The sequence below is a fragment of the Oenanthe melanoleuca genome, chromosome 28 (genome assembly GCF_029582105.1).
Source record: "Oenanthe melanoleuca isolate GR-GAL-2019-014 chromosome 28, OMel1.0, whole genome shotgun sequence".
In the NCBI taxonomy this organism is placed as follows: Eukaryota; Metazoa; Chordata; class Aves; order Passeriformes; family Muscicapidae; genus Oenanthe; species Oenanthe melanoleuca.
In genome coordinates this window covers 4,703,656-4,721,696 of record NC_079361.1, presented here as the reverse complement: position 1 = coordinate 4,721,696, position 18,041 = coordinate 4,703,656, and the positions used below count along the sequence as shown (strand labels likewise).

General features: G+C 68.0%; 3 protein-coding genes across 6 annotated transcripts; all 3 read right to left on the bottom strand.

Annotated features, from left to right (window-relative positions):
• Positions 1 to 1,603: 1,603 nt before the first annotated feature.
• On the bottom strand, positions 1,604 to 8,399 carry LOC130264518 (cAMP-specific 3',5'-cyclic phosphodiesterase 4C-like). Of its 4 annotated transcripts, none has more exons than XM_056512760.1 (15): positions 8,146 to 8,399; positions 6,301 to 6,489; positions 6,184 to 6,220; positions 6,010 to 6,074; positions 5,845 to 5,894; positions 5,220 to 5,332; positions 5,030 to 5,123; positions 4,416 to 4,594; positions 4,234 to 4,332; positions 3,994 to 4,158; positions 3,811 to 3,910; positions 3,584 to 3,738; positions 3,376 to 3,498; positions 3,031 to 3,213; positions 1,605 to 2,958 (listed from the first exon to the last, which is right to left on the bottom strand). In XM_056512760.1, the coding sequence occupies exons 1-15, from the start codon at positions 8,292 to 8,294 to the stop codon at positions 2,443 to 2,445; spliced, it is 2,217 nt and encodes a 738-aa protein (XP_056368735.1). In that variant the 5' UTR covers positions 8,295 to 8,399; the 3' UTR covers positions 1,605 to 2,442. The 4 variants fall into 4 exon arrangements, with proteins under 4 accessions (XP_056368736.1, XP_056368735.1, XP_056368732.1 ...); XM_056512757.1 differs by lacking the exon at positions 8,146 to 8,399 and adding an exon at positions 7,335 to 7,888 and having other exon boundaries at positions 1,609 to 2,958; positions 5,220 to 5,335; XM_056512758.1 differs by lacking the exon at positions 8,146 to 8,399 and adding an exon at positions 7,335 to 7,888 and having other exon boundaries at positions 1,609 to 2,958.
• A 3,108-nt stretch (positions 8,400 to 11,507) lies between these two features.
• On the bottom strand, positions 11,508 to 14,281 carry LOC130264522 (mucin-2-like). Its single transcript, XM_056512766.1, has 4 exons — positions 14,169 to 14,281; positions 12,258 to 13,109; positions 11,711 to 11,859; positions 11,508 to 11,616 (listed from the first exon to the last, which is right to left on the bottom strand). The coding sequence occupies exons 1-4, from the start codon at positions 14,224 to 14,226 to the stop codon at positions 11,569 to 11,571; spliced, it is 1,107 nt and encodes a 368-aa protein (XP_056368741.1). The 5' UTR covers positions 14,227 to 14,281; the 3' UTR covers positions 11,508 to 11,568.
• Positions 14,282 to 15,876: 1,595 nt separating this feature from the next.
• JUND (JunD proto-oncogene, AP-1 transcription factor subunit) lies at positions 15,877 to 17,476 on the bottom strand. Its single transcript, XM_056512762.1, has one exon. It carries the CDS (start codon positions 17,315 to 17,317, stop codon positions 16,373 to 16,375), a length of 945 nt encoding a protein of 314 aa, XP_056368737.1. The 5' UTR covers positions 17,318 to 17,476; the 3' UTR covers positions 15,877 to 16,372.
• Between the last annotated feature and the right edge of the window lie 565 nt (positions 17,477 to 18,041).

Below are 18,041 nucleotides of genomic sequence, written 5' to 3'. Positions count from 1 at the left end.
GGCGGACGCGGGGGGGGAGCAACCCCTCCCGGCGCGGTGGTGGGCGCCGCCCCCTCCTCCGGCAGCGCGCAGTGGTGCGGTCCGGCCGCGCTCCGCGGGGCGCGGGATGAACCATCCGCTGCGCCAGCGGGGGTGCAGGGCGAACCATTCCCGCTCAAAAGGGGGGCGGTTAGGTTTGACAGCTTCCCTGTCGCGACATGGCGCGCTATCGCGACGCCTTCCCCCGGCCTGCAGTCGCGCGCAGCCTGATCCTTCCCGTGATGTGGCGGCTGGCGCTGAGGCGGGGCTGGTGCGCAGGTGGGCGGCCATGTCCTCCCTCGCCCTGGGGCTCCAGCAGGGATTAGGGCCGGCAGCATATGGCGGCCTGAGGGCCCCGGCGCCGCCCTGCCCTGCCCGGGCCTGCCCTGCGCTGCCCCGGAGCCTCCCGGGCCCTGCCCTGCCCCACCCGTGCCGGGGGCTCCGTGCGCTCTGCCCGGTGCCGCTCTCTGCTCCTGCACAGGTTCATCCCGCACCCACAGCCCTCACCGTGCCACTGGGGATATCGAGCAGTGACAGTGACAGTGACAGTGACACTGACACTGACAGTGACACGGACAGTCCGGCATGGGATGGATGACCAGGGGACAGGGATGGACACAGCCACGGGGGTGGATACGGGGTCAGGGATGGGTCCAGGCTTAGGGATGGAACCAGAATTAGGGATGGAACTAGCTGTAGGAGGGATCTAGAATCAGGGATAGAACCAGGCTTAGGGATGGAACCAGCTTTGGGATGAATCCAGGCTCAGGATAGATCCAGAATTAGGGATGGATCCAGGCTTAAGGATGGAACCAGATTTAGGGATGGAACCAGCTGTAGGATGGTTCTAGAATTAGGAATAGAACCAGGCTTAGGGATGGAACCAGCTTTAGGATGAATCCAGGTTCAGGGATGGACCCAGAATTAGGGATGGATCCAGAATTAGGGATGGATCCAGAATTAGGGATGGATGCAGGCTCAGGGATGGATCCAGAATTAGGGATGGATCCAGGCTCAGGGATGGATCCAGAATTAGGGATGGATCCAGGCTCAGGGATGGACCCAGAATTATGGATGGACCTGGCTGCTGTTGGTATTTTCCACCACCTTCCCCAGCCAGCAGCCCCCCTGCCCTCCTGGAGCTGCAGCCCCTCAGCCAGACACAGGAGAGAACAGAGCTTTTTCCACCAGCTCCTGCCCTGCTCCAGCCTGGCAGAGCCTGGGCTGGGTCTGGACTGGAGGATTTTGTGAGCACAGAGCCCCAGCCAGTCCCTATCTGGAGATTCGGGGACATCCAGCCCCCACCAGGGACGGCACAGAGCCACCAGCACCCTGCTCAGGACCAACCAAACCCTGGAAAACATCTGGGCAGGGAAAAACCAGCAGCTCCCGAAGCCCTGCTGCTGCTGCCAGGGCGGGCAGAGGGGGCGAGGGCCCCACGTGCCAGGGCAGTGCCACGGGTGGGGACGTGTTTGTGGAGATAAATCACCGTGGGGAGCAATGCGGAAGAGCCGCCAGCGGGCTCCGCACCGCGCCAAGCCGGCGATTAAATATTTACCTTAGCAGGTCGTGTTTGCCAGCGATGGATCGGCGTTTCCAGGGAGGAGCTCGCTTTTGTTCCAGCACAGAGCCAGGCCCTGCCCGGTGGGAGACGGGGCCACCAACCACGCCGGCCCCTGGGGACATCGGCTGCGGCTCCCGTGACACAAAGAGGCGCTCACAAGGCTCATGTTTAGGGTGGAACAAACCGGGTTTAATCTCTGGAAGGTGAAGGAAGAATCCCAAAGGACACTGCCCCAGGAGATGAGGGGTGGGGGGATGGTGACAGCACCCGCCAGGGTCCGAAATGTGAAATACAAATGGTATTTTGAGTGATCGCAGAGCGGAAATGCAGTTTTCCTCCCCCCCAAAAAAACCGCATCTTTCCGCCCCAAAAATGTGTGTGAGCCTCGGAGAAGCTCGTAGTAAAAAGTGAGCTACAAAAGGCTTTAAAAAGTGAACTTTTCCCCCAAATAAATAAACCACTGAGTCGTGCCTGTGCCGTGCGCCGGTGCCTGGGGGTGCCCCGTGCTGGGGGCGTCACCAGCACCCTTTGCCCCCCTCATCGCACCGTGGGGCTGCTGTCCTGCCGGGAAAGCTGCTGGAATTCTCCTTCCTGCAGCCCTGTGGGGCGTGATGTCCCCAGGGCTGGGCTGGGGCCAGAGCACGGTGTCCCCACGCCGTGTCCGAAGGGGACAGCGACCTTTCCCAGCAGCTGGCAGCCGGGTGAAGGCCATCAGCATCCTCGTACCCGTCAGGACCTGCCCAGCCCCCAAACGGGGACACAACCTGCGAGTCCCTGCAGTGCCGGTGCTCCCCAGTGCCAGCTCCCCGCTGTCCCCACGTCCCCCAGCACGGGGGTCACCCGGGGGACCCCCGGTGCCGCTACGTGCCCAGGGACAGGAATGTGACGTTGCCCTCTGTGTCCAGGCACAGCCCCTGGGTGCCCTCAGGCCCTGGCACGGAGCAGCCGCTGCCACCATCCTTCGGCAGCGTCCCCTCCAGCGCCCGCCGGTTGTCCACGTCGCTGGGGCGGGGCGCAGGCGAGTCCCGGTCCCCGGGGCCGGGGGACAGGCGCTTGGTGTCGGCGCACTCCGAGTCATCCGTGCCTGGTGTCTTGGAGCCGCTGTTGTCCTCATCCAAGGGGCTCTCGGCCCCCTCCAGCTCCGTGTCCGACTCACCCTCCTCCTCCTCCTCCAGCGTCAGCTCGAACTGGAACTTGTCGGTGCTGGCGGGGGACGCGGCGGGTGCCTCGGGCGGAGGGGACGGGCTGCGCGGGATCATGCTCTGGTACCATTCCCGGTTGTCCTCCAGCGTGTCCAGCAGCTCCTGAGCGTCGGGGTGCACGAGGTCCGCCCACGTCTCCCACAGCGGGTGGGCGATGAAGTCGATGAATCCCACCTGGGGGGAGGGCAGAGCTGAGCCCCCTGCCCTGCTGTGTCCCCAGCCCTGTCCCCAGGCTGCCACCCCCACCTGGGATTTCTCCACGGAGGCGGTGTGCTTGTCACACATGGGGCTGATCTCCATGCCCTTCTCCCGCTCCCGGTCTCCTTGGTGGAAGAACTCCACCATGATGCGGTCGGTCCACTGCCGGTACAGCTCCAGCGGCTTGGTGGGGTTGCTGAGGTCAGCACAGTGCACCATGTTCTGCAGGACCTGCGGGCATGGACACGCGTCCTCTGTCCCTCAGGGCCACCCACGCTGCGCCACGAACTCGCTTGGCTCCCCCAGCTGGGTTTGGGAGGGTGGTGGCACCAAATGGGACATCCCAGCAGGACACGTGCAGGGCTGGGAAGGATCCCCCAGGTGTGTCCCCACCTGGATCCGGTCGGAGTAGTTGTCCAGCAGCAGCACCCCCAGGCTGGTCACCTTCTTGGTCTCCACCATGGTCTTCAGATCCGCCAGCAGGTTCATGTGCTTGGACATGTCCGTGGCCAACACCTGGGCGGGGAGAGGTGGGAACACTCAGATCTCTGCCTGATCCCCCAGCCCAGAGCCCCACTGGGGTGGTCCAGCCCCCCCGTACCATGTCGATGACCATTTTACGCAGCGTCTGCCTCTGCTTCCTGCTCAGGTTCTGGAAGATGTCGCAGTTCTCCTCCTGGAGCAGCTTGAAGCCCACGGCCAGGTGGTGATTCTCCAGCACCGAGGCGTCGTTGTACATCAGGGCCAGCTCCGAGTCTGTGAGATGCCACTGGTCACCCCAGGGTCACCCCCAATATCCCCCAGGTCCTTCCCTGCTCCCCAGCTCACTGGTATTGATGAGGAACTGGTTGGAGACCCCAGGGTGATCAACATCGTGGATGGCGCTGGCGAAGATGGCAGCCATGATCTCCAGGTCCGTGAAGACAGCCTAGGAACGGTGGGAAAAGCCATTGGGGACATGTCACAGCCCCGCCAGGCACACCTGGGTGGCCTCAGGCGAGCGGGAATCACCTCCAGCGCCGGCGTGGAGAGCAGGACGTGCGTGGACTGCGCCACGTCGGCGGCGTGCAGGTTGTTGTGGTACGCCACGTCGGCGTGGTAGTGATCCTCCAGCGTCAGCATGTAGGTGATGAAGGTGTTGACGGGGATTCTGAAGGTCTTCATCAGGTCACGCTCCTGCGGGGAGGCAGGAGGTGGCTCCTGTGTCCCCCCCCGGGCGCAGGGACGGGCGCGCCCCGGCGGGATGCTCACCTGGAAGATGCTGTACATGATGGCGGTCAGCGGGCGGTTCCCCGAGTACTCGGCGACTTTGAACACGTCCAGCCCCCACTTGTTGGTGTCCTCCAGCTCCTGGGGACCAGAGGGACAGAGATCCATGGGGGGCTGGCTCTGGGGACCCTGCAGTCGGGGGGGGTCACCCTGCCGGGTCCCACCTTGGCCAGCAGCGCCTCGTGCTCCGTGCGCACCCCGAAGCGGGGGATGCCGGCGGCCGCCAGCCGGGAGCTGTGCGTGAGCTTCCTGACCCCGCTGATCTGCGACATGGGGCGCTTCCTCCGCTCCTTCTCCTTGTCCTTTGCCAGCGCTGAGGGGATCTCCACCTCGTGCTGCTTGTCTGGGGGACATGGGGAGGCTGTGAGCAGGGCAGGAGCCCAGATTTCACTGTCAGTATCCCCACCCAGGTCACGCTGAGGACAGGCACAGGTCACACTGTGACAATTTGGGGGGCTGTAGCACTTTGCCTCACCCCCATCCACAGGTCACACACTGCCAGGGGATCCCTGGACACTCCTCCAGGTGCAAAAGGATGGCCCCAGTGCACCAGCACACACCAGTATGAGCCAGCACTCCCAGCCAGGACAAATTCTGTGACACCTCCAAGGCAGCAAATCCCACTGGGACACTTGGGAAAACCCCCCTTAATTCCCCAATTCCATTCCTCCACAAGAAGCAAGCGAGACCCTCAGCTGGCATCATCCCCCAGCTCTCTGGGGACAGGAAGCCCCCCCTGCTGCCAGCAGGGAGCGACCCTGGGGCGGGGGGTCCTCACCCAGGAAGGTGCTGGAGATGTACTCGGAGACCTGGTTCCCGGAGCGGCTGGTCTCCGAGAGGTGCGACAGCTCCCGGTTCAGCATCCGCCTGAACTGTGGGTGGTCGGCAGGTCAGCGGTGTGGGGGGCTGGCAGGACATCCTGGGGGGGTCCCCCACACCCGCCAGGGTGACGTGACACGGTGCCTTACCTTGTTGGAGGCCATCTCGCTGACCGAGCGCCTGGTCTGCAGAGTCTCCAGCTGATCCAAGCACCAATCCAGCTCCTCCAGGGTCTCCCGCGACAGTTTCTGGTGGGCATCTTCTGCTGGGGGCACCGGCCAGCTTGGCAAGGGACCTGCCAGCAGCGCGGCCACCCGGCACGGGGGGGCTGGTGCCACTCCAAACCCACACCAGCACCCCCCGAGCGGGGTGGCGGGGGGCACGGGGGGACGCGGGGGTCGGGGTCACACATCCCCGGGCAGCGGGGCGCTGTCCCCACGGCGTGGCAGCCCCGGCACGCGGCGTGCCACGCTGTCCCCGTGGGGTGACAGCCAGCCCCGGGGGCAGCCGCGCTCCCGCGGGGCCCCGCTCACCGCCGGGGTTTTATTAATGGAAGGTTTGACGTCAACGGGAGCTTTTCCACCGCCGCGAAGGGCGGCCAGGCGGGAGGAGCTGCCGAAAACCAGACATGGATCCCGAAGGGCAAAGCCGCAGCTCTGCCTTGGCTTGTGGGGGGGATTGCTGCACCCCCCAGGGCACGGCAGGACACACCCTGGGGACACGGGGACAGCCAGCTCGTCCCAAAATCTCCCTGTGCTGTCCCCAGGCACTCACCGGAGAGGCTGGCCTTGCTCCCCGAGGGCAGGCTGCTGCTCGATCCTCGCCTGTGGAACACAGGGGGCTGAGTAGCTGGGACCCCGCAGCGGTGCCCCCACCTTGCCATGGGTTGGGGTCCCCACTCAGGTGCCATCCTCGCCCTCCCACTCCCCGCAGACTCACTTGATGCCGGCGCGGTCCTGCAGGTGTGTCAGGTTGCTGCGGACGGTGCGGAGGCTGGCCAGGACCTGGGGGGCGAGAGGGGGCTGGGCTCGAGGGGAGCCCCCCGGGACCCCCGCCCCGCTGCTGGGCTCGGGCCGTGTCCCCTCGCGGGCAGGGCACAGCGGTGGCACCTACCTGGGCAAACGGTGTGACGATCATGTCTTCTCCATGCCTGCGGGAGCACAGGGAGCGTGAGGCTCGGCCAGGGGAGGGGAGGGGGGTCCCGGGGGATGTGGGCTGGGGGACACTCACAGGTCGCTGGCGATGGAGGAGTTGCGGGACATGGCTTTTGGGGACAGGTCGTAGTCGCTGTCGGAGCGGTAGAGGAAGGACTCGCGGCGCTGGCCGTGCGAGAAGGTGCCCTGCAGGACCAGCCCCGCGCCCGGGCTGGCCTGGGGGTCCAGCGCGCCCCGCCCGGGGGGGCCATTCTCCAGGTCAAAGCTGTGAAGGGAGAGGGGACAAGGCTGGCACGGGGCGCGGTGGCACAGGGACCTCGGCCCGGGGGATGCTGCCGGGTTTGTCGGGCTGTCTCTGCCACCGTCTCACTCTGCCCAGCGCACTGTGGCTTGGTGACCCTGCGGTGACACTGGTGCCCAGTCCGGCCCTGCTGGCTGCTCCACCTGCTGCTAGGTGCACATGGACCATCTCAGCTCCCTGCTGGCACAGTGGGCTCTGGGATTTGGGACACTGACCAGCAGAGCCAGGCTGTCCCATGACACCCAGGTGGGACAGGACCCTGAAGCTCCCAGCTCCAGAGAGCCCGGGGAGGGCTGGCTCCTGCCTGTCCCTCCCCCTACCTGTCACCAGCACCACGGTCCCAAATCCTCCAAAGCCCCAAAGCCTCCATCAGCCCCGTCTCGAGGTGCCGTGTCCCATGGAGGGGACAATATCCGAGCCACGGCACGGAGCCAGGGGACATCGAAGGACAGAAACCGGCGCAGAAGCCAAGCCCTGGCCCCTGGGGACACGCTGGCGACAGCCCAGGGGCACCCCAACCGAAGCCACCTGGCAGCCGCGTACACCCAGGGGGGACAGGGGACAGCCATGGTGACCCTGCAGTGTCCCCAAGCTGGCCGCGGCCGCCTCTCCCACCCCGCTGCACTGCCGGCCACGGGGTCGTGGGAAAGGCTGCACGCAACAGGGACACAGCGAGAGCCACCAGCGCCTGTCCCCTCCCGCAGCCGCCACCGCCGCGGGGACGGCGACAAGCCACCCCAGAGCACGGGGGAAAGAAAGCGGAGATGGCACCGAGGCCACCGTGTCCCCAGCGGGAGCCCAGCACCTACCCGATGCAGGAATGCCTCCGGGACGGGCAGCGGCTGCCCGGCAGCATCGTCCCGCCGCGGCACCGCGGTGGCTGTGGCACGGCCGTGCCCGGCAGTGGCAGTGCCAGCCGGCACCGCGTCATGCCATCCCGCAGCCCCTTGTTTTCCTGCCTCGCCTTCCCATCCCCGATGGTACCGGCCACACAAAGCCGCATTGTCCCTCCGACGGCCCCGCGGGGTGATGCCCGCGTCTGTTCCCGGCCCAGTGCCACCACCCCTGACCCCGCTGCCACCGCAGGGGACAGCCCCGGGGGACACGGGCCCCCGCCGCGGGGTTGGTGCCCAATTAACCCCCCTCGTTAATGACCTCCGAGCGGTGTCCGTGGCCGAGGGGGGGCCGGGGGCCGCTATAAATAGATGCTGTCGCTGCTGAGGAGGGATGTGCTGAGCCCCACGGCGGCCGCGCAGGTGGGGCCGGCCCCCCAAAAACATGCCCCCAGAGCTCCGAGGTGGGGAGGGCAGGGAGGAGCCGCGGTCGGTGGGTTGGTGCCTTGATTTGGAGGGCAAATTCCCCCTCCGTGCCCACCGGGCCACCCCTCCGCGGGTCCCCGCCTGGCCATCGCTGCCATGAGCGCGTCCGTGCTCAGCCCCGCAAGTCCGGCGCCTCCCCCTGCCCGGCTCAGCCCCTGACCATGCGGGGGACACTCGCTGTCCCCTCCTCGTTCCCCCGCATCCCCGCGGGCGCACAACTCTGGGGGCAGCCGCTGCCCCCATCCCCGGCAGCACAGCCTGGTGCCACCCCCGCGGGGACCCGCCAGCGTCCCCCCCTTACCAGAGGGGATGCGCCACGGTGAAGCGCCGCTGCAGGCGGATGCTCTGGTTCATCAGGAGCTTCCTGAAGAAGACGGGGGAATTGCGGGGGGAACCGCGGGGGGACGTGGCCGGAGAAGCCCCCGGCGAGCAGCGCGGGGTGGGCAGCATGGCCCGGCTCAGGGACCCCCGGGCGGGCGGCGAGGCCCCGCCGGCCCCGGTGCGGAGCAGGAAGCGTGCGGCCGTCCCGGCCCCGGCAGCCCCGCCGGGAAACTTTCCATCCCCCTCCCGCCCTGCGCCTGGGAAATTAAACAACTGTCTGGCTCCGGCAGCCGGCGCAGGGAGCGGGTCCCCCCCCGGTGTGCCTGGCGGCCCGGGCACGTGGCCCCTCGCTGGCCCGGTGCCACCGGCCACCCTGCTGTCCCCGAGGCGGCAGCTGCTCCCGAAAGGGCAGGGGTGCTCTGCCTGGACACGGGGAAAAACGGGGGAAAACGCCCCACGAAGCCCCCAGGGACCCGGACGTACAGAGAGGACGTGCCATGGTGACACTTGGGGACACAGCTGAGCACGGAGCATCCCAAACACGCGGTGTGGCTGTGCCACGGTGACAACAAGTGACAAAACTGAGTCTGGACCATCCTGGACACACGGTGTGGCTGTGCCACGGTGACAACAAGTGACAAAACTGAGTCTGGACCATCCTGGACATGCTGTGTGGCTGTGCCATGGTGACAACAAGTGACACAATTGAGTCTGGAGCATTCTGGACACACGGTGTGGCTGTGCCATGGTGACACTGAGGGACCTGTGAGAGCCAAACCCACCCCACACTGTGCCCCAGCCCCTCCTGGAGCCACTCCCGAGCAGAACAGCAGCAGGGTGAGGTCCAGCTGGTGACAGTGACACTGTGGGGGACCCACTGGCCTGGCCGTGGGAGCTGCCACCTGCCCAGTGCCTGATGCAGCAGGATGTGGCTACCTGCTGCTCCTGATGGCCACAAAAATGCCCAGCAGCTGGCAGGGAGCCAGGAGGGACAGCCACAGGGTCCCCCCTGTCACGACAGCACCGGCAGGGACCCCAAAACCCACCGGATGGGAGTCCTGGAGGGGTCACTTTGCTTTCAAGGGACTGCGAGCACGAGGGTGGGGACACCAGGGCAGAGGGATGCTGGGACAGAGGGACATCAGGGGATGTGGGACAGAAGGAAGAGCCCCTGTGCTGGAGGCACCAGGGGCTGGGCTGGCCGCAGGACAGCCAGTCCTTATCGGAGTGTCACTGTCCCCACGTGTCTGTGCAGGGGTGGAGGACAAGTGACACCAGAGCCGTGTCCCTCGGCTGTGCCAGCTCCTTGCTGTCCCCACAAGCCGGGCTGGGAGAGGCACGGGACAGGGGGAACGGCCCAAAAATAGCCCTGCAGCAGCACAGCTGGGCCCGAGCCACTGCGGGAGGGACCGAGGTCACCTCGGGCAGGGCCAGGCCAGCCCTGCGGTGGCTCTGGCTGGGCCACGGGATGGGGACAAGGAGGGGGTGAGGAGGGTGAGGACAGGGATGGGCGGTGGTAAAAAGGGTCGGTGTGGTGGGGACAGTGGGGGACAGGAGTGATGGGGGCGGTGACAGGGACAGACGGTGCTCAGAACGGACATCCCGGGCTGGACCAGCGCCGCCGGTGACAGAGGGGTTTGTCCCCAGCCCACCGGGTGCTCTGCCCCGCTGCCGCTGTCCGGCCGCCGGTGCTGAAGCCGGGAGCGTCCCCGCCGGCCGTGCCCTGCCCGGTGACCCCTGCCCGGTGCCACCGGGGCATCGCCTCCCCGCTCCCCGTCCTGCCCTTACCGGGGGGGCTCGGACTCATCGCCGCTGCTCGGGCCGCTCTCCTCGATGGTGAACACCACCCGGGCAGCCTCGGGCTCGGGGGCACGGGCCGCCTCCGCCAACCGGCAGCCGAGCGGCGGCAGCAGCGGGGTCCCGGAGAAACGCCGGCGCACGGCGCCCACCGCCGCTCCCGGGCCCGGGCCCGACGGGGCGGCCTCGGCGGGATCGCGGCAGCGCTGCCGGGAAACGGAGCGGCGGTGAGGGGAGCGGGGAGCGGCCCCGGGGGCTCCCGGCTGGTCCCGGTGCGAGGGTCCCGCCCGGGCAGCGCCCCCCGCCCGCCCCCGGTACCGAGCGCCGGTAGCGCGCTGGCGCCCCCTGCCGGACACGGTGCGGCGCTGCCGCCGGGGGCACCGGGGTGTTACCGGAGTTTTACCGGGGCGAGGGGGGCACGGGGAAAAGCTCAGCCGCTGCACAGGGAGCGGCTCCACCCCAGCGCACAGAGCCACCGGGACTCCCCCCGTCCTCCTCCTCCTCCCGCCGCCACCGGAGAGGAACCCCCTGACTCCCCCCGGGACCCCACCGGAAAAACCCCCGGAGCCGGCGCGCCAATTACGCAGAGGTGAATAATAATTAACCGCCCATTAAGGGGATAATTAACTCCCTCTCAGAGCCGCCAGCCCGGTTATTGCTGCCCGGGGGCCCGGCGCTGGGACGCTCATACCGGGGACACCCCTCGCCCCCCGGGACACCCCTCGCCACCCCCGGTAGCCCCCGGTGCCGGTCTCACCTCGGCGCCGAGGAAGGACAGCGCTGTCCGGCTCCGTCTCATCGCCGTCCCTGCGGGGGGAGCTCCGGGAGCCGCGGCCGGGAGGGGTTCGCCGGCGGGGACCCCCCTCCCACGCTTGGGGACACCCCGGGGACACCCCGGGGCCGGGACACGCGGGCTCCTCCCCACCCACTTTGATTTATGGTTTCAGCCCCGACTTCGGGTTTCGGGGCCTCCCCCGCCCCGCTCCCGGTGCTCCCGTGGGCTGGGTGGGGACAGGGACACCCACGGGGGGTGACCCCAGGTTCGCAGCACCCACCAAGTCGCGATGCCAGCGGTGCCACGTTAATGCTCCACGCGGGACACCTGCCGCCCACCATCCCCGCGAACCGGGGCGCACCGGTGCGCACGGCTCCACCAGCACCGAGCCCCCCGGGATTTCCCAGCGCTGGGAGCCGCCTCATCCCAACCCCAGGAGCTGCCGATGCCCGGCACGGGGGTCCCCGCCGCCGCCGGCCCCGCCCGCAGCCCCTTACCGGCGCCCGGTCCTCGCGGCGAGCGCGGCCCCGGCCGAGTGCAGCGGAGCAGAAGGAAGGCGATGTGCGTGCCTGGCCGCTCGCTCCCTCCCATCCCACCTCGCCGGGGGGGCTGCGCCGCTCCCCCCATCCCGGGCCCACCCCGCACCCACCCCGCCGGCCCGGGAACACCCAGCCCGGCCAGGGGGACCCCAAAAGCCGCTGGGGCCTCCCCCGGGAGCGGGGGGTTTTCCCCGGGCGGGCTGCAGAGCACATGGCAGACGGGAAACCAGGGGCAGGGCAGCAGCTTCTTTATTCAGCGGTGTGGGGAGCTCGGGGGGCTGCAGAGGGGGGGTCAGCTGATGGCGGGGGGGGTGACAGGGGTCCCCTCCGTCACTTTGCTCTGGGGAAGAAGAGAAAGAGAGCGGGGTGAGCACCCACACCCGGGAGCCGCTGTCCCCCCCAAATCCCCCCCCGCCCCGCGGCCCCCCACGCACCATGGGCACCTCGTCCAGGCGGCGGAAGGGAGGGGTCCCGCGCCGCCGGGACAGCCGCACCAGCAGCACGGCCACCCCCGCCACCAGCAGGCAGACGGCGAGGGAGACGACAATGACCACACCAGGGCTCGGCTCTGTGGGGTGCTGCTCTGTGGGGGTGAGACGGGCACCCCGTTATTCCCCCTGGCACCCCGTTATTCCTCCTGCCACCCCGTTGTTTCCCCCCGCTGAGATTCGTGCCCGGCCTTCGAGCACCACGGACAAAGAGGTGGTTCAAGACTGGCTCCTGTCACCCGACTGCCACCACCCCACCCATCACAGACCTGGCACTCGGCTCCTGTGTCACCTCCACCATGGGGGACCAGCTCAGGGCTCTAAACAATCCCCTCAAAAAGTGGGAAGCAGCCAGGGGGGCTCTGGGCTCACACTGGGACCTGCACCCCTGAGCCCTCCTGTGAGTGCAGCCCCAAGTGGGGGATCAGGGGGGATCCACAGACAGGTCCCCCATGTGCCCAGTGCCCCCCAGCCTGGCTCTCACCAGAGTCACCAGCTGTGCTGCCAGAGGCTGCTGTGGTTCTGGAGCTGCTGGTGACAGTGCTGGTGCTGTTGGGACCTGTTGGTGCTGTTGTGTTGGATGGATGCTCTGTGGATCCGGACACACTCGTGTGGGATGGAGTTGGTGCTGTGGTGGCATTGGACGAGGGTGTCAAAGCTGTTGTTGATTCCGGTGTCCTCGCTGAAGATGGTGCTGTGGTGGTGTTGGGTTGAGATGTTGATCCCCAGGTATTGTTTGTAGTTAGTGCTGTGGTGGTGCTGGATGGAAATGTTGATTCCCAGGTACTGTTTGGAATTAGTGCTGTGGTGGTGCTGGATGAAGATGCTGTTTCCAAGGTATTGTTTGGAGTTGATGCTGTGATGGTGCTGGATGAAGATGATGGAGGTGCTGTTGATCCCAAGGTACTGCTTGGAGTTAGTGCTGTGGTGGTGCTGGGTTGAGATGTTGATCCCAAGGTACTGCTTGGAGTTAGTGCTGTGGTGGTGCTGGGTGGAAATGTTGATCCCAAGTTATTGTTTGTAGTTAGTGCTGTGGTGGTGCTGGATGAAGATGCTGTTTCCAAGGTATTGTTTGGAGCTGATGCTGTGATGGTGCTGGATGAAGATGATGGAGGTGCTGTTGATCCCAAGGTACTGCTTGGAGTTAGTGCTGTGGTGGTGCTGGGTGGAAATGTTGATTCCCGGGTAGTGGGTGTAGTTGATGCTGTGATGGTGCTGGATGAAGGTGATGGAGGTGCTGATGTTCTTGAGGTGTTAAATGGATGAGGGGATGGAGATGAGGCTGCCCCTGAGGTGCTCAGAGACACTGTGGTGGTGAAATTAGCACCATGTCTGGTATCCTCACCTTGGAGGAGAGAGCTGGTCAGAAAGGACATGGCAGGACCCTGGAAAGGGGCAGCAGCACCTGCCCCGCCTCCCAGCCTCACAGAGATCATTTCCCAGGTGGTTTTGTCACACAGAAAACTGGGATTTAGCCAGTATTAAAAAAAAAAAAAAAATAAAATAATCCCAGAAATCCAGAATCAGAAGAGTTTCCCAAGCTATCATGGCATGGGCACAGCACTGCTGGGGACAAGCAGAGCAGTGTGGCAGCAGTGGGCACGGGGGACACGTGCCAGCCCAGCCCTTGTGGCACCCACCGGGCACCCTCAGGGCCAGGCGTGGTGGGGACTGTCCCGTGGCCACGTGGAACAGAGCAGGTTGGCCGGGCAGCGCTGGCAGTGCCCCTTATCTGCACAAATCCTGTTTGCACAAGAGGAGGAGCAAGCCCAGGCTGGCCCCGGGAAGACACAGGACAGAAATGCCCCGTGGCAGAGCCAGCACCCAGGGGCACCCCAGGGTGGCTGGGGGTCCCCACGGCTGCCAGGCTGTGCCCACACAGCTGCCACCCTTTGCCGGGATGGCATTGAACCCAGTGTGCCAGGATGGGTGAACCGAGACTCCTCGGGGTGCAGGGAGGGCGTGGGGAGCCCAGGCTGGAAACGGGGGGCCCGCGGGATACCGGGGAGCCCTTTGCCCCGGGAGTGCCAAGGCGGTGCCAAGGGACCTGTGCCAGGACCAGCCGGTTTGGCAACACCCGTGCCACCGTCTGGGAGGGGCAGGGTGGCACTACCACCAACCTGGCACTACCGGGGAGCCGGTGTAGCCCCCCGGTGACCCCGGGAGGGACACGGGACCCCCCCAGTGCCCCACTGGGCCACCAGTACCGAGTGCCAGGCAACACGTGGTCACCTCCCCAAACTTCCCCGGTGCCCCGGAGCACCTGGACGCCCCTCCCGATACCCGGAACTGGGCGGGGGGAGGCCACAGACCCACCCGCCGGTGGCACCGGGAAGCACCCAGCCCCCCGGTGCTGCAGACCCCAGTGTCCCCGGGACCCCGCGGACCCCCCGGTGCCCGGTACCTGTGGCAGCGAGCAGGGCAGCGGCGCAGCAGAGCAGGCGGAGCGCGCCCCGGGCCATCCCGCCCGGTGCCGCTGCCGGTGCCGCCGCCTTTATCCGCCCCGGGGGAGGCGGGGGCGCCCCCGCCCGCAGCGCCTCCTGTCGGTACCGGGCGGCACCGCAGCGCCGGGACCCTGCGGCACCCCAAAAAATCCCCCCAGCCCCGCCGGTGTTTTCCGCACTCACCTCCCACCCCGGGGCCGTGAGACCTCCCTCCCGCCGGTACCGGGAGCCGGCCCTGCCGGCAGCATCCCGGGATCTCCGGGGACACGTGGGGACAGCACAAAGGGATCAGGGAATGTGGGGACGTCGGGGTGTGTGGACTTGGGGACAAAAGGATCTGGGGAAAGTGGAGATGTCAGGTTTTAGGGATATTGGATCGTGAGAATCTGGGGACAAAGGGACCTGAGGCCATCAAGCTGCAGGGACAATGGGATTTATGAACATGAGGATGCGGGGACTTGGGGACACGGGGGATCTGGTGACACAGGGACACTGAGGCCACGGGGCCGGACAGGTGGCTGCCCCGTCCATCTTTGTGCCGGAGCGGCACATCCGCGGCGCAGCGCAACCGCGCCGGCACGGCGCCGCTTCCGTGCGGCGGGGACGGAGCTTCCTCCGGGAAACCGCAGCCGGCTGGCACCGCGGCCCGGGGATCCACCCACGGCACAGCCCGGCGCGGAACGTGGGGACCCCGGGGATCCACCCACGGCACAGCCCGGCGCCGAACGTGGGGACCCCGGGGAGCCACCCACGGCACAGCCCGGCGCCGAACGTGGGGACCCCGGGGAGCCACCCACGGCACAGCCCGGAGCAGAGCGTGGGGTCCCCGGGGAGCCACTCACAGCTTGGCACCGAACGTGGGGACCCCGGGGAGCCACCCACGGCACGCTGCAGAGTGTGGGGACCCCAGGGAGCCCCCAGGGCACGCAGCCCAGGGACCCCACGCTCTCTCGCACCCGGCTCCCCGCCAGCCCCGGGAGCCGGGCGATCCCGCTGCTGGAGCTGTCGCCAGCAGTGTCCCCAAACCACACAGGGTCGGTCCCTCGGGCGCTTCTCCCCGGGATGGGGGACACGAAGGAGGAGCCACTGCGATGCCGGGAAGGCTGTTGGAGTTTGGGAGGAGCAGCGGAGGCCCGGCCTCGCTGGGTGCCTCGGGGCGACCCCCGGGGGGCAGGACAGGGGGGGTGTTGCTGAACCCCCCAACACGGAGAGGGTCCGGCAGGGCAGAGCCACAGCCAGGATCAGCAGTGGGGTCTCCTCGCCCACCTCCTCACACATGGGGACTCCTCAGCCCCAGGGGAGCCCAAATATTCACCCCAAGAGAGCCCAAATAACCCCACAGCCCCCCCAAAACTTTTAACTACCCCTTCCCCACAACATCCTCCACCCTCTTCCCACCTACCCCAAACTCCCCCTCCCGTAACAACAACCCCAAGAACCCCCTCACTCCACCCTCTCCAGCGATTCCCACAACCTCTCTGCCAACCCTCCATGATCCTCACTCCACTCCCGGACCTCCATCGCCCCCCTAAAACTCCCCAAACCCGCCCGGTCCCCGCTGCCCCCCCCACCCCAAAATGGCACCCGGCCGCGCCACTTCCTGCCCGCGCCGCCCCTTCCCGGCCCATCCCGTCCGATCCCCGGCGCAGCAAACAGCGAGAGGCCGAATTCTCCGTGTCGCGGGGTTTTACTGGGACCTGACTGGAATGTGTGGGGCGCGGAGGGGCCGCGGGGGGGGGGCGGCCCGGGCCCCTCTCTCTCAGTCCGTGCGCGGTGGGGAAGTCCCGGCTTCTCCCTCCCCGCAGTCCGTGCGCACCGTCCGGAGCCGGTCCCGGTTCTCCCCTCAGACCCCTCAGTCTGTGTCCGGGGAGATGAAGGAGGGGACGATCATCGCTCTTCTTCCTCCCCTCGCGACCCCTCAGTCGGAGCACTCCGCCTCAGCTCCTGCCCGGGACCCCTCGGTCCGTTCCCGGGGCACAGCGGGCGCTTTCCCCGCTCTCCTCAGTCCGTGCCCCGGACCCTTCGGTCCGTTCCCGGGGCGGGGTGGGGGTTCCTCCCCCCGTTCCCCTCGGTCCATGCCCGGGGCAGAGCGGGCGCTCCCCCAGGTCCTTGCCCGGGACCCTCGGTCCGTGCCCGGGCTCGGGCTCCCCCGGCCCGCCCGGGGTCAGTACGCCGGCACCTGGTGCTGGTGCTGGGGCAGGAGCTGGCAGCCGCTGTTGACGTGGCTGAGCACCTTCTGCTTGAGCTGGGCGACCTGCTCGCGGAGCAGGCTGGCGGTGGAGGCGAGCTCCGTGTTCTGGCTCTTGAGGCTCTTCACCTTCTCCTCCAGCCGGGAGATTCGCTCCAGCTTCCTCTTGCGGCACTTGGAGGCGGCGATGCGGTTCCTCAGCCGCTTCCGTTCCGCCTTGATGCGCTCCTGCGTGTCCATGTCGATGGGGGACAGCGGCGGGCTCTCCCCGAAGCTCGGCACCTCCGGCACGATCTGCGGCTCGTCCTTTAGCGGCGGCGGGGGCGGCGGCGGCGGCAGCCGCGGCGGCGGCGCCGCGAACGGGCCGGGATCGGCGGCGTAGCTGACGGCCGGATAGGTGCTGAGGTTGGCGTAGACCGGCGGCTCCGGGGCCATCCCGGCGGCGGGCAGCTCGCCCGCGCCGCCGCTTCCTCCCCCGCCGCCGCCGCCCGCGCCGCCGCCGCTCCCCGCCGCGCCGCCGCCCAACTGGTTCTGCTTGTGCAAGTCCTCCAGCGCCTTGACGAAACCCTCGGCGAACTCCTGCTCCTCGGAGGCGGCCGCTTTAGGGTAGAGGAACTGGCCGCTGGTCGGGGTGGTGGTGACCAGCCCGTTGGACTGGATGATGAGCCGCTCCAGCTCCGGGGACGCCAGCTTGAGCAGCCCCAGATCGGGGGAGCCCAGCAGCCCCGCCGCCTCGCCGCTGGCCGCGCCGGGCGCTTTCAGCGCCGCCGCCACCTGTTCCGGTAAGGCCATCCCGAGCGCGTCCTTCTTCATCATGCTGCCGCCGGGGAAAGGCAGGAGGAGCCCGCTGCTGCCGGAGGACGGGGCGAAGCCGCTGCCGAGGCCGCTCAACACATCATCATGGTAGAAGGGTGTTTCCATCCTCCTCCCCCGCCCGGCTGCGGGGGAAACGGCGCCGGGGCGGGGGGAGGACCGGGGCGATGCGCGGGGCGGGGAGGGCGGGGGAGGCGCCCGGTGCGCACCGGCCGCGGCCCCGCTCCTGCGCGCGCGCACACGCGTCTGCCGCCGCCGCGCGCCCCGCGCCGCGTTAAATAAGCGGCGCCGTCGCGGTGACCTCACCGCGTCGAGCTTCCATTGGCTGCAGATGACGTCCTCGCCCGCCCTTCTTTGCATACGGGGCGTGGCTTTCGCCCCGCGGAGGCGGTGCCCCGCCCCGGCCCGGCCACGCCCCGTCCCCGTCGCCGCGGCGACCGGCGGGTAAACGGGACAACAGCGCGCGGGGCCCTGGGATGACGTCAGCGCGGGGGAGGGGCGGTCACGTGGCCCCGTGGCGCGCTCCCCGCCGGGGCTGATGGGCACAAAGGGAGGGGCGGGAACCGGGCACGGGAACGGCACCGGGAACCGGGCATGGGAACCGGGCACGGGAACGGCACCGGGAGCCGGGCACAGGGCATGGGAACCGGGCACGGGAACGGCACCGGGCACAGGGCATGGGAACCGGGCACTGGGAACGGCATCGGGAACCGGGCACAGGGCATGGGAACCGGGCACGGGAACGGCGCCGGGCACAGGCCATGGGAACCGGGCACAGGGCACCAGGCACGGCACCGGGAACCGGGCACTGGGAACGGCACCGGGCACAGGC